At 38.5% G+C, this 13,754-nt stretch overlaps 1 protein-coding gene across 18 annotated transcripts in view; it reads right to left on the bottom strand.

Moving 5' to 3' along the window:
• The window catches only part of KCNC2 (potassium voltage-gated channel subfamily C member 2), a 169,970-nt gene extending 157,201 nt beyond the window's left edge, over window positions 1–12,769 (bottom strand). For 11 of the 18 annotated variants that reach the window (XM_037739292.1, XM_017530649.2, XM_037739293.1 and 8 more), the window contains exons 1-2: window positions 12,135–12,224; window positions 10,211–10,916 (exon numbers count right to left, since the gene is read on the bottom strand). In XM_037739292.1, the coding sequence (XP_037595220.1) occupies window positions 10,211–10,897 (687 nt within the window). In that variant the 5' untranslated portion in view covers window positions 10,898–10,916; window positions 12,135–12,224. Of the gene's footprint in view, window positions 1–10,210; window positions 10,917–12,134 lie in introns of all 18 variants that reach the window. The other 7 variants (XM_017530643.2, XM_017530641.2, XM_017530644.2 and 4 more) reach the window with 1 other exon arrangement.
• Between the last annotated feature and the right edge of the window lie 985 nt (window positions 12,770–13,754).

Genomic DNA, 13,754 nt, shown 5'->3' with positions numbered 1-13,754 from the left:
TAGAGAATTCCCTGAAGATAAGACAGCAAGCAAGTGACAGAGACAGAATTCATATTTAGCATATTCAGTCAAACCATTAACACTAATACACTAATTCACTTCTTGACTCTAAGAAGACATGCAATTAAAAAAAAAAAACTATATAACTTTATTTGTAACTTTTTTCCAAATTCATCCATCCATGAAACTCTTTTAAGAGACAACACCTGTTAACATCCTACTGAACCCTGAGTAACTTTGAGAAATATGATTGTTCTCTTAATTCATTGTAAAATTGTATTTGTTTTTTCTGCAACCATAGCACAGTACTTTTACATACTGAGCTAGTAGCCAACTACAATTGAAAATACATTCACCTGATCTGAATCTTACCCAAATCCCACTGAATTAGGATCTCTGGATGAGACCTGATATGTACAATTTTAGTCGTCATTTTAGGTGATTCATAGGCACATCTAAATTTGTGAACCGCAAATTTTAAGTAAACTGAAAGAACAGTATCCATTGCTGTCCTGGACTGAGAGTCTTACCTCTAAGCAGGATATCTTATATATAAGCCCAGTGGTCCCCTCCTTCCCAATGTCCACCCTCCCTGTTCTTTCAAGCCTGTTCTTCTGTTTTTGCCATGTTTCATGCCTTCAGATCTTTTTATTATTCAGTGTTACATGATGTAATACTCCCTGTTAAGCCTCCATGTTTGCTCACTATTCCATTGACCTTACCCTACTTATCTTCTTCTTAAGCCTACTTATCTTCTGGGAGTTAACCAAAAGTCATCTCTTTGTATGGGAGACTTGTTTCCCCCCTAACCTGTGTGTCTACACTAGATCAGTGTCTTTACTATATCACTTAATAGACTACAACTGTGAATTTATCGTACTTCTTTTCCTGCTGAATACAAGTGTCTTGAAGGCAAGTGCCAAATTTTAATCCATTTTGCATTCTTGGAACATAACCTAGTTCTGACCAACAGTTGAAGTTCAATAGTTATCAACTGAGAGATTCAAAAGCATTAGAAACTTTGATGCTTTTTTCTCTCCCAGTTTGCTTAAAGGAAAAATGTACAAATCTTGACAACAATGTGCTACTTTATCATCCAATCAATGCAGGCCAAAGTGGAGGAAACACAAGACTAATGATAAAGAAACCCAGCACTGAAGTACAGTGTCGAGTACTCTTGACAACTGCACTTACTCCTAAAAAACAAATATTACTAAGAAATCACCTAAGATAGATCAATCAGATATGAATTAAATCAATGATGTATAAATTGAAAAAGAAATTAATTTTTAAAACAATCACTAAATTTTAAAAAATCTAGCAACTGATAGCATGTGCATACTACACCTAAGAATTAAACAGTAAATTAATAGGAAAAAATGAGGCAATTAATTAAAGACAACCCTGCTTTTGCATCAAGTCTAATAATTTGTAAATGTTATTACAGCTTAATAATACATTAAAATATTATTGATCTTATTAGTTTGCTTAAATTCTGTATTCTAGCACTGCACTCTTAAGTGTCAAATTACAGTCAACATTATGTTCCTGGGAATTAAGCATAAACATATAGCATATAAATGACACAAATATGAAAGTGGCTCAACTTCGATGCATCCACTAATTATTTTAGATGACTGTGACAGGTTCACTCATGCCTACTTATAAAGTTCTTTAAATCTTATAAAGATTTTAAAAATTAAAGCTAACTACTATTTTAGATTCTGTTTGTAAAGAAGACAAGGGCCAGTTAAGGTTCTATTCTGTCTATTTCCTACTTAGTCTATTTGGTTGCATCAAGGGCATTCTAGTAACTTTTGTAATATTCCTCTCATTGCTCCCAGAAGCAGAACAACTTAAATGATAATTTGAACTGTGATAACTGTATTGTTATGTTTTCCTAAATACCAGTTTTACTACTTTTATCTAAAAATGAATACATCAACATCAGTAAGGAAGCTTGTTACTGCAACAATTATTAAGCCATCATTTCTGGTACAATTATTATACAATATTCACTGTTAGCAAATAGTATTTTATCCTAAGTCAAAAAATTAAAAGTATCAAAATGAACAACTCCATATCTGAATTTCTGTTCTATAATTTGCAAACATAGACACAAATTTTACATAAATTCTGAATCATGTCTGGCCCTCTCATGGAGCCTAAAGAGACAAAACCCTCAAAAAAAATAAATTCATGTTGGTTCAAATAGTTTTTTCTTAAACGTAATTTATAATCATGTAATCTTAGATTTAGAGTCAATATTATTTGAATGTATGGACAGTATTATTTTAAATCACTATATTTTATAAAAGATGTATCTGCATTTTATTATTTACTAAACAATTTTAAAATATTGGTATAAAATAAGAGAATTTATGAAACCAAAAATTAAATATTTTTTCTATCTAGGTCTCTGATCACAGAGACAAATCAAAGGAAAACACCTTTCACTAAGACTAAATTATAAAAAAAACCTGTCAAGAAAGACTATCTTGGACTTTGTTCTAATTTTTAAAGATGCCTACAGCACAGTCAGATATTGTTGATGAATGGCAAAATGTAAGGTTTACTGACCTTACAACATTTAACCTCATTTGCAGATCTCCAATAGCTCTAAACACTTTTCAATTCACCAGTTATTCCTGGAAAAACTCACCATGACCTGGTTAATTACATTTGAAAAGACGATGTTCTATTGCCAATAGGTTGAACCAGTGTTGCATTAAAAATAAATAAAATAAGAGTAGAAAAACATGTTACAAAAGACATATACACAAAAGGGTCAAAGGAACAATAAGCATCATTTCTTAATTATATAAATATCCCCTGGCTCAGCTTGGGAGGTAGGCTTCTGCAGATCTCATAGGTGTTATGAACTGAAGAAAAAAAAAGTGGGGGGTAGTTAAGTGCATAAGCAGGCCAGTTTTAAGGCTTTAAAGGAAGTGAGACAATAAGATGTAAAACTAGTGGAGAAGGCAGGAATGGAAGGCTGCAACTGGAGGGGAATCCTGAAAATAAGGCAAATCCCTAAAATAAGGACAAATTTCTAATATTGTTGAACAATAAGACATGGAAGGGGTCAGAGCTGATCCTTCCTAACAGGCTTGCTGCTTCTACCAACAGTGAAAATTTGGGCATTTGGCGTTAAATGCAGCAGTATAAACTAAGCAATCAAAACTGAATAGAATGAACACTTAATCAAAAATCACAAGATCTAAATACTAGCCCTGCCATTGCCACTAACTTGTCATGGCTGAAACATGTCAATTGTCTTCTCTGTGAATTGAGACAGTTGTGCCAGATGATTGCCAATTTTCTTCCCATTTTAATCAGCATAAACACCAGAAGTCTATCATATATTTCTTCACCAGTTTCACTAATATAGTATATATTTTGGACACATATAATAACGTGCACACATATGCACTTCTCAATCAACACTTTAAGCCATACTCCCACAAGTCTATTCCATCTCTTACCTACACACAAATTTTACAAACATATTCCCTGAGTATGTATCTGTATTATAACAGTGAATATATATTCTTTTTATGTAGATATGTATACCCTGAAATAGAACAATGATTTTCTCAAAAGAGAAATCTGGAGCACTATGCACTACAAATGCACATTCATTTTAAAAATCTCTTCATTATGGAGCACATTAAAATATATCTTAATGAACATTATGAACAAAATATAATTTTAACTTATGCTAGGCAGCGCACTATTTTCTATGTTTATTCTGATACAATGGGTTATTGAAGAGATTAGAATTGAATAATTTGACCCTATTTTATAAACACTTAAATGTGTTAGGCATAGTGTAAGTCCTCAAGAGAATAAGACTTTCTTTCTATATAAAATATGAAAAGGGGAAAAACATGGTGTTGTTGACAAGATACTTTTTAAGTGAAAATAAAACTGAGATTATCTAATCAGTTACCCTTGTAGGTGGATGGATATACACCCGCACTGAATCTTAGACCTAGGAAATGACAGAGCTGATCATCTTCACGGGTTTCATGACAGAGCCACAGCAAAATGATTTCCTGAGATCAATATGTGGTTGAGAGAAAGCTGTTTTCAATGGAAACAGGAAGCTGGGAGCTAACCTGTTTCTATGGTAACCACAGCAGTAGCTACCCAACAGCTGTAGGGGGAAAAAAAGGGCAGAAAGTTACAAATGAAAATTTAAAAAACAAAAAACAAAAAACAGATTCTGGTTTATCTTATTACTGTGATGGTCCTTGGAGTGCAATCAGAATGGGCACAAACATGTTGTTCCTTCCTCCCTCCCCCAGAATCTTTAGCAATAATTATTCTACAAACCTCAAAATTTTAGAGCTGAAAAGAAGTTCAGATACTATCTAGTCCAATGTGTCATCCCAATGTTTGGATTTTACTTTTCAGAATAAAGCAAAGGGAATCAAGATTTGGGAGGATGAAGTAAATTCTCCAAAGTCACACAACTAGTGTTGAAATCAGGGTTGAAGTGTAGGTCTGATAGGTTCCAATTTAGGCATTTTTCAATTATTTTTCCATGTAATATCCAGTCCTGCTCTGTTCTCTTCCCAACACGCACATTCCATTCACTTTCTGTGAAAATATTGACTATCCAGTATTAAGATTATTGTCATCCTTCAATCTACATGGAAAGCAAAAAAGCAGTGCTTTTCTGTCTTAAAAGAAGTATCCTGACTGCTCTTCTTTAAAAAAAAAAAAAAGCCCTTCATATTTCAACCAGAATTAAATTAAGTTTATGGAATATATTGATGGCTATTTTTTGGACTATTTTGCCACTATATATTTTCTTCTATAGATCTGTGTTTATCTTTAATGCCTTTTACTGTTTTATTTAGACATATTTATAAAGGTTCCCACAATAAAAATAATATATGACTCAGAAGTTCAAAGAATACAAGATTTTAAAGTCACATTTACTTTATTCGTAGTAGTAAAAATTGATGGTAATGATAAACATTTTCTACAAAAAGGTTGATCTATACCTTCCTTTTCAGTTGCTTTGAAAATGAGCCTCTTGACAAACATAAAAGCTTTCCTTGTCTTTAATTTTGTCAACTCAGGTCTACAAATAAGCTCTTAGCAAAATATTGCAGAAAAATGTTACACCTAATCAATCCAACTACATTAACTTTTTTGCACACTTAATGTCCAGACATAAATCAGATCACCTCATATTTATATCACTAGTATGTATATTTAATTGGCAACTAAATTTACTTGATTCTTTCAGTAATCTGTTAAATCAGGAACTCTCTGATTCTATCCAATGCTCAGAATATAAACATAAAATTAAATGTATTTATAAGCCTTTTAACTAGTGACCCTGAAAATGTCAAAAGACGCTTAAATCCTTAGATGGCAAGTGCAAACACACTAGACTATTATAGCAGACTCTTTTGAGGAATATGAAGTTTGGGTTGGCCCATGTTGGCCAAGTTGTGGTTGGATATGACTTGTAATTAAATGGAAATAATGAAGAAACTTGGCCACACCCCCAAATAGTTCAAATTGTTGTTGGGTATAAGTACGGTCTTCATTATATTGTAGGGAGAGAGCCTGTAAGTCATTGTGAAAACAGAAAAATAAAGAATAAAAGGCCTAATATTTTGTAATAAAATAATATAAATAATATCTTAACATCATCATTTCTAAAAGGAACATTTTACTTCATGTGTCAGGCAATATTCCTATGTGAAGTTTTTTTGGGGGGAAAATTCATTTTTAACACCTCTAGAATTTTGTTTGCTATAATCTTGTTTTTGTAATTTAATATATAATGCCTTTAGGAAATGTTTTATTATAAATAGAGAGGTGAGCTCATTGAGGGCAAAGAACTATATCTTCTTCATGCATTCCCAGTACTTTTTATAGTTTCCAGTCTACAGTGACAGCATAATCAATATTCATTAAATAAATGAGTTTTCTAAAATATTAATAATTGACAGCAATATTTTATGAATAAGCTATATTTAACCATTAATTCTTTTAATTAGAACCACACTTGCAAAACAAGAATTAATATGTTTTCTTCCTTTAATCTTAATATATGATTCAAATTCTTTCTATACCTTATTATAATTTTAAAAAATAAACTGCTACGTTTAATACCAGCAAATATTTATTTAGATTATTTCTTTCTTGTTTTGTGGCGTGGCGTGGGGAAGAGAAAAGAGTGGCCCATACAAAGTAAATTAAATATTTGCAAATTTGATTCTAATGCTAGAAATTAGAATTTCAACTTTAATAGCTTCTAAGGAGTATGTTTTAGTAATGCTGTGGAAATAATCTATAATGCTAATAAAGTGAATATTTTTAAGATTTAAAAAATGACAGATTCACTATCACAATCCACGTATGATTGAGAAGGATTATATATGACATACAATGCATATTGTATCTCAATAACGGTAAATGAGATAAAGGTCCGGGGAATGTATGTGAAAAATCTAGACACACACCAAAAAGCCAACATCTTAAGGGGAGTCCCATGACAGTTATTATTTTGTTTTTTCTTTTTTAAAATGCGCTTTAAAAGTAAAAAACAAAAGATCTACCTGGTAATCAAAGATATGCATAAATCACCAAGAGCCAACACTCTAAAACAGAGCTGAATTCAATCATCTCTCTTAACCTATAAAAATATAAGTGAAAGAACAGAAAGAGAAACTTATAATTGCTCTCAGCTGTTTAATATTGCAAACAGATTGTTCAAAATTGTCTATTTTAGTATTTTGCCCTTATGTGATTTTTAAAAACTTCTAAAAATCTAGAAACTCTATCAAAGAGTTTCTGCCTTGTGACTATCCTCTTATTTATGATACATTCTTCAAAAAAAAGCACATGCAAGCTTCATTTTTTCCCTAACACTTACATATTAAATTGAAAATACACAGTGCATTACATTTCGGCATATATATTTATGCATCCCTGTTTTTCACTATTTGCAAACATCACTCACTAGCATCAACAAAATAACCTCTCTTTTTTTTCCTGATCTTATTTTCTCCACAACAGGTTTCCATGACAACTTATATTTGAATTTTTATAAATTTCTATTTTTGAACACTATTGTCAAGTATAAGAATTTAAATGTATAAAATATAAACTTATTTACCAAACAAAAGAGAACAATTTAGACCCCTCAAATATGTATTCACTTCAAAAATTAAAAATCACAGGGGAGAGGGACATGCCAACCAAAATGAAAGGCAAAAATACAGTATTGCAAAATTCAATTAATTATTCTATTCCTATCGCTGTTGTTTTTGTCTGTCATTTAGATCATAAAAGTTACAAACAAAACACATCTATTATATAACTGATCCAATCTTTTCAATATTAAGGAAAAAAATTGTGAAACAGGTATATTGATTTCAAAATAATTCACAGAGTTAAAATTTTTCATGTCAAATATTTGAATAAAAGATAAACTAATGTTAAAAAGTAAGAATGTTTATAAAAGTTTAAATACTTCTATTAAGAATGAGACTCATGGTAATAAGACAACTGAAGCAAACCGCTTGATAATTGTTTCATGTTTTCTAGAATTGTGTCCATACAAAATATAATTTCAACTTGTGGCCTCCACATATAATTCTATATTTCAAACTAGTCAGATAACATTAAGTCAGGTTATCATCTTAACTAAAAGTGCTCAGGTAAAAATATTAAATCACTTTTAAATAGAATGGTGACTTCTGACTACTTTTTTTTAGCCATCCCCTAGTAATTTCAAAAGGAATTTCCCTGAAGACAAGGCCCACAAAAGAAAGCCAAACATTAAACACTGACTGGTCAATAAAAATGAAAAGTTCAAACAGGATTCTTTTTAAGAAGTTAATTCTAGTCCCATATTTTTATTCTACTCTTGGGCGGTAAAGGGTAAGAATTCTAGGAGCCAAAGTCCTGGAATACATATATTTCAAAAGTCATAGATGACCTGTCAAAGTTAGGATTCCAGTGAATGTCTTATGCCGCATTAAATCTCAAGAGCAATTAGATCTGCAGAGATTTCACAATCCAGTCCAGTTATAATCAGTAGTTTTGGTAGAAAGGGCCTGAGGAGAGTGTCATGAGACCTCCGGGATAATTTTGGCTTTGCTATTAACTTGATGTGTGACCTTGGCCATCACTTAGCATCTGCAGTCTTCATTTTCCTCATCTACAATATAAAGGGTCTTGACCAAACATGACCTCAAATAAATTTTTCAGGTCTATGATTCTTAGATGATTCTGCTTCTATTTACTCTTTGACCTTGTTTTATTCTCTATTTTGGTGTATTCTTTTCTCACCTAAAACAGATGCAGATCAAAGCCTCAAGATTATTATAATGAAATCTCAAAGTAAAATTTTTTAAAACACAATTTTCAAGTCAATGGTTTGTCCTGATCAATAATCTGTAGAATCAAATTTCATGGCAATGATAAAAGTTGAACACCTTCTTAAAGTTTTTGCTAGGCAATATGGCTTACAATACAATGTATTATGTTATTATAAGGAAAAATAATAACATGTTCTGTCCTTTTGTAGCACATGATCTGGAAAAAGGAATCACATGATGAGCCTGAAAACAAATTCAGATTTTTTTTTTAGCCATCAAGTGGAAAGGGCTCCATGACACTCAGCTGGAATCCAAAAAACACAGATGCACAGATGTAATGGTCATGAGCCTGTGTTTTAATTTAAATAAATATGCATTTGTGTTTTGTTTGGTTGGTTTGGGGTTTTTTCCTGAATGCCAACTCTGTTGTTGAATTTATGGCATGGCCTGAAAAAAAAAAAAAGATTTCCAAGTTGAAGCTATTAATTCTATGTTCAAATATGTGTATGAGGGCATGCTAGAATTTATGTATGTGTTTAAATACCAAACCCAAAAGAGTAGCAATGCTTTAAATTGTCTCTTTCATATTTTATTTCACACTGAGAACAAAACACATCCACAGACTTCCAAAGTGTTATCGGAAGCACATCTTCGGACAAGTTAGTAGATAGCTGCATAACATCTCAGATGCAGGCACTTCTGACATACAGATGAAGAAAACAATGAGGATAGAGCCAAAGTAAAGTTGGGAGAACTCCCATTCTGCACAGGGGGAGCCTTTTCTGGGTGTCAGAAGCAAACCAGACACATGCAGTTGCAAAGATTTAACTGAATACAGTATTTAGTTCTCACATATAATTAAAAACCATTCACATACTGTATAATTTTTGGTTATTTATATGTCTTTTATTTCCTTTCAACAAGAGAAACCATTTTTGGTTACTTTTATAATCTCTTCATGAGATTTTAAAGAATTGGAAGTGTCAAGGATTAATGTTAAGCTGTCATTAAACTAAAACCCAAAAAGGAACATTGAGGCCGGAGTCACAATATTAAAAGTAAAATAAAGTTTGCTCAAATCTAAATTACTCAGATTTAGAGAACTAGGATCCTTACAGTGGTTAATGCATGTTTAACCTGTAAGGATCAGAGATACAGCCCAAAGGGAAAGGCACTAGGCTCAAAATTCCATGTGTATGTGGGATCTCTGGTCAACTCAGGGAAACAGACCATCCTAGTATTCTCTTCCCTTGGAAAGTGACAGGCCCAAACCACATTCTGGAGATTATCTTCACAATGTAAACCTCCTGGCAAAGGTTTCCTCCCTCCATCTCCCCAGCCACATAGCTATATTCCATTTCCCCTTCCTCTGTCCTCAGATTCAACCCTTAATTGGAGCCACTGCTCTGGGTGAGTCAGATGTGAAGGAGCCTCACTGAAAATGTCAAATAGCGATGGATGACCAGGAGGCCAGAAGAGAGATCTGAGCTAAAGGAAAAGTTAGAACAAAGGAGTGAGGGAGGAACTCGAGATGAATTGTCATACCCGTTTCAGGACAAGGTCCAGAAGACGTGCACAGAGAAGTCGACATTTGCCCTCTAGGTCCCATCTGCTAAAGTAAATCTGTTTGAGTTGGGAGAAGAGGAGGAGGAGAAAGATGGGAGTGGGTGAGGATGGTGGCCAGGGTCCCTGGGTTTACCTTGCAAGAGATGAGCCTCTGAATGCATCGCTAGGAAGCCCTGGTCCCTTCTACCCGCCCCCACAGCCCCGAGGCCCTGGGGTGGGAAGGAACAGAAAGTTGGGGAGGGAGTTGGAGGAAGCTGAAACAGCAGGGAAAGGGTCGATTCTGGCCTTACCCTGGCGGCTCTGGACGAGTAGGGGTCTTCGAAGAGGGCCCACATGCGGGGCTGCAGCCTCCTCCAGCGGCCAGATTTGCCATCGGGGCCCCCGAGCCCCGCCGCGTCCTCGATGCCCAGCCTCTTGGCCGCCAGGTCCTCATCGTCGCCGGGGTCGCCGCCGATGAGGTCGGGGGTCTCGAAGATGTCCAGCGCCTCCTCGGCGTCGCGGTGCTGCCGGTAGGTCATCCAGCAGCAGGGCTCCACGTCGGTCTCGTCGATGCCCCAGAAGGCCAGCTCCTCCTCGAAGAGCGGCCCGCACACGTCTGCGGGGCAGTGCAGCTTGCCCGTGCGGTAGTAGTTGAGCACATAGGCAAAGACGCCCGGGTGCCGGTCGAAGAAGAACTCGCGGCCGCCCCCGGGGTGGTCGCTGGCCCGGCAGCCGCGGGAACTGCAGTTGCCGGCGCCGCCCTCGAAGCAGCCGCCGGGCCCGGGGGACAGCGGGGGCGCTCTCGGCGGCGGCGACAGCGGAGGGGGCGACGGCTGCAGCTTGTCGCCCGCCGTGGTCGGGCAGTCGCCCGGGGGCTCGGAGGAGGCGAGAAGGGCCAGGCGTGTTCCAGGCAGGGTCTTGAGGGTGCTGCGGTAGGTTTCGTGCCGGGTGCCCCCGACATTGAGGATCACCCTCTCGTTGTTCTCGATCTTGCCCATCTCTGTGACTCAGACATGACTGGGGGAAGGCGAACACAGCGCCGAGTTAAAGATCTGGGCCGTCAACAACACGCCATGACCCCCACCACCAACCCAGAGCGAGTCCCGGGATGCAGGGTTGGCAGACAGGAGTGGGGCAAAGGACCCTCCCTGGAGGGAATCAGCGTCCAGCGCTGTCCCCGCCTCTTGCATCACACCTTTCCCAGGTTTCCAGAGAACTGCAGAGCTAGCAGTCCAAGTCTTTCTTGACCTTTCATGACACCGTTTCCCCTGCCTCACGCCTTCCTTTTTTAGGCTCTGATCTCTTCTCCTTCATCTTTTCACCTTCCACTTTTCCTCCTTTCTGTTCCCTCTCAAGTCCAAGCTGCTCCCAGCCCCTAACGCCTTCTTTGCCTCCCCAAACCCCCTCTATCTTCTTCTAAGCCTACTTTCTCCCTCTCCTTTGCCCTATTCTGTCCTCCTCCCCTGGTTGGCCTCTCACTCCCACTCTTCAAGACCTTCCTCTTTCTCCCTTTCCCCTAGCCTGGATGGAATTCCCTTAGGCAGGGAGGTTTTTTCTTTCTTTCTTTCTTTTTTTTTTTTAGGCAATTTGGCAGTGTTGGGTGAGAGCACACCCTCCCCCACCCAGTGAAGAGCCCCGATTCCACACCCACTCTAGGTCAACCCCGGACCCCTCCCTACTCCCTAACGCTCAGGCAGTGCCCTCTGCGCAACCTGTTCTAGATTCACCTCTACACTTGCTCACAGACCATGCAAAAAGACAACGCAGAAGTCAGATTAAAAAAAAAAAAAAATCTCTGCTGTTGCTTTTCACCTAGAAGACCTCTGACTTATTTCCTCATCCAATTTCCTTTTCACATTATTATTGTTGTTGTTGTTGATATTCTCATTTCTTGGGAAAGAAAACAACTAATTAGGATCCATCTTTAAGAACAGAAGTGATCAATGCATGCCACCCATCCCCCATCCCAAGAAAAACAAATCCTTTAGGGGGTGGAGGGTGTGGGGGTTGCTTTCTAGGAGGGGCGAGGCTCCGGGAAAAGCTGCCTGGAGGCACACCCCCTGGGTCCCTGAGCTGACAGTGTCCCTGTTTCCAGCCTTCCAGCCACCTCTCCCCAGGGCTTCATCTCTACATTCCTATTGCGGAAAGGAGGCTGGGGGATGCCTGCCTGCAGAGTCAACATGCCCTTTCCAGGAAATCGCCCCTTTCACCACCGTCACCCCCATTTCCAGATACCTTAACGAGACCCAGAGAAAAGTGGTTCTGCTTTGGTTTCCGAGTGGATGAGGTTCTCTGGGCAGCGGGACTGAGTCTTGGCGCCCAGCTGAGCCGCCCTTCTCCAACGAGAAACTACTTGTTGGCGTTTTCCGGATTCAGGTGGTTGAGCAGCTTCTCTGGGCGCTGGGGTGGGGGAGACAGCCCCCGCCGGCCGCTGGCCGCGCTCCCCGCCTTCATTCTGTGATCTGCGGATTTGCCAGTTGCCAACCTCCGCGCCCAGAGTCACCATCGCGCAGGGTTGGGCAAACCATGGAGCTCGGGGCGGGTCCAGCCGGCACTGCCCGACTCCACCGGGAGCGGGCAGATCGGCTGCCAGTGAATGGAGCGGAGATTGGCCGGAGGTCAGGACAGCTCACCACTTGAAGGTGAAGTCGCCCTGCACGGATTCCATCTGCAGGTTTTGTTTCTCCCCAGAAATCAGCCACTGCTGGAGCTGTCCCTTCAGCACCACTCGCCGTCAACCTCCCGCCGCCACCCGAGGCACAGAGCTCGGGAAGGGGTGGGTGGGTGGGTCTCGAGAAGCTCTGTTGTACCAACCAGGTTCACATATTTTTCTTCCGTGAACCTCTGTCTCCACCCTCTCTGGAGCTTCTGCCTGCCTTATTTACACCCCACTCTCCACACCCTCTCTCTCCCCCCACCCCTCGCCATGCCCCACCCCTTCCAACAAGTGAGAGAATCTAAGACCAATTGCATTATTTTTTCCCACTGACAGCTGACCGGAGTGAGTGGTCTACTTACAGGTGACAGTGAATATTCTTTCTTACGTCTTATGCATAGCTTGCCTTGCTTTTTCAAATCAAACCTAGGTCTCCAGCCACCACACCATGGTTATCTAAAGCAAAACAAGTTTTAGAAGTTTATCCCAGGAAGATAATGCTTTACAAAGTAAAAGATCCAGTTTTTTCTTTCTTTTTTTTTTTTTTTTTTTTTTTGGTCTGAACCTGAAGAGAAGAGCAACAGATACCCAAGTATCCAAGTAATTATCTAATAAGCCAATTCCACCCTGTCTCAAGTTGTCATTGCCCCTTGTATTAGTTTGCTAGAGCTGCCTAAGAAAGTATCACAAACCGGGGGGCTTAAACAGCAGAAATGTATTGTATCATGGTTCTTCCAGTTGCAAATACAAAATTAAGGTGTTGTTAGGGTTGGCTTCTGAGGATTGTGGAGAAAGAATCTGTTCCAGGCCTCCCTCCTTGGCTTGTAGATGGCCATCTTCTCCTTGTGTCTCTTCCAATTACTTTCTCTCCATGCATATCTGCTGCTGTGTCCAAAAGTTATCTTTTTATAAGAACATCTGTTAGATTACCCTAAATGACCCCATTTTAACTTGACTATCTCTATAAAGACTCTATCTCCATATAAAGTTACATTCTGAGGTACTGAAGGTTAAGACTCCAATATAACTTTTATTAGGAGAAGGGGCGCTTCTCCTATTCAACCTATAATAGGCCTCATCACCAATCAGATCATATGTGTGTGTGTTTGTGTGTGTGTGTGTGCATGCGTGTATCTGTGTACATATTCCAAGAAAGAAAGAAAAACAGAGAAAGAAAAAGAAAGAAAGAAAGAAAGAAA

Source organism: Cebus imitator, unplaced genomic scaffold, assembly GCF_001604975.1.
Source record: "Cebus imitator isolate Cc_AM_T3 unplaced genomic scaffold, Cebus_imitator-1.0 Scaffold67, whole genome shotgun sequence".
NCBI lineage: Eukaryota > Metazoa > Chordata > Mammalia > Primates > Cebidae > Cebus > Cebus imitator.
Note: the sequence above shows the minus strand (reverse complement) of the source record. Positions and strands in the feature narration are given on the sequence as shown.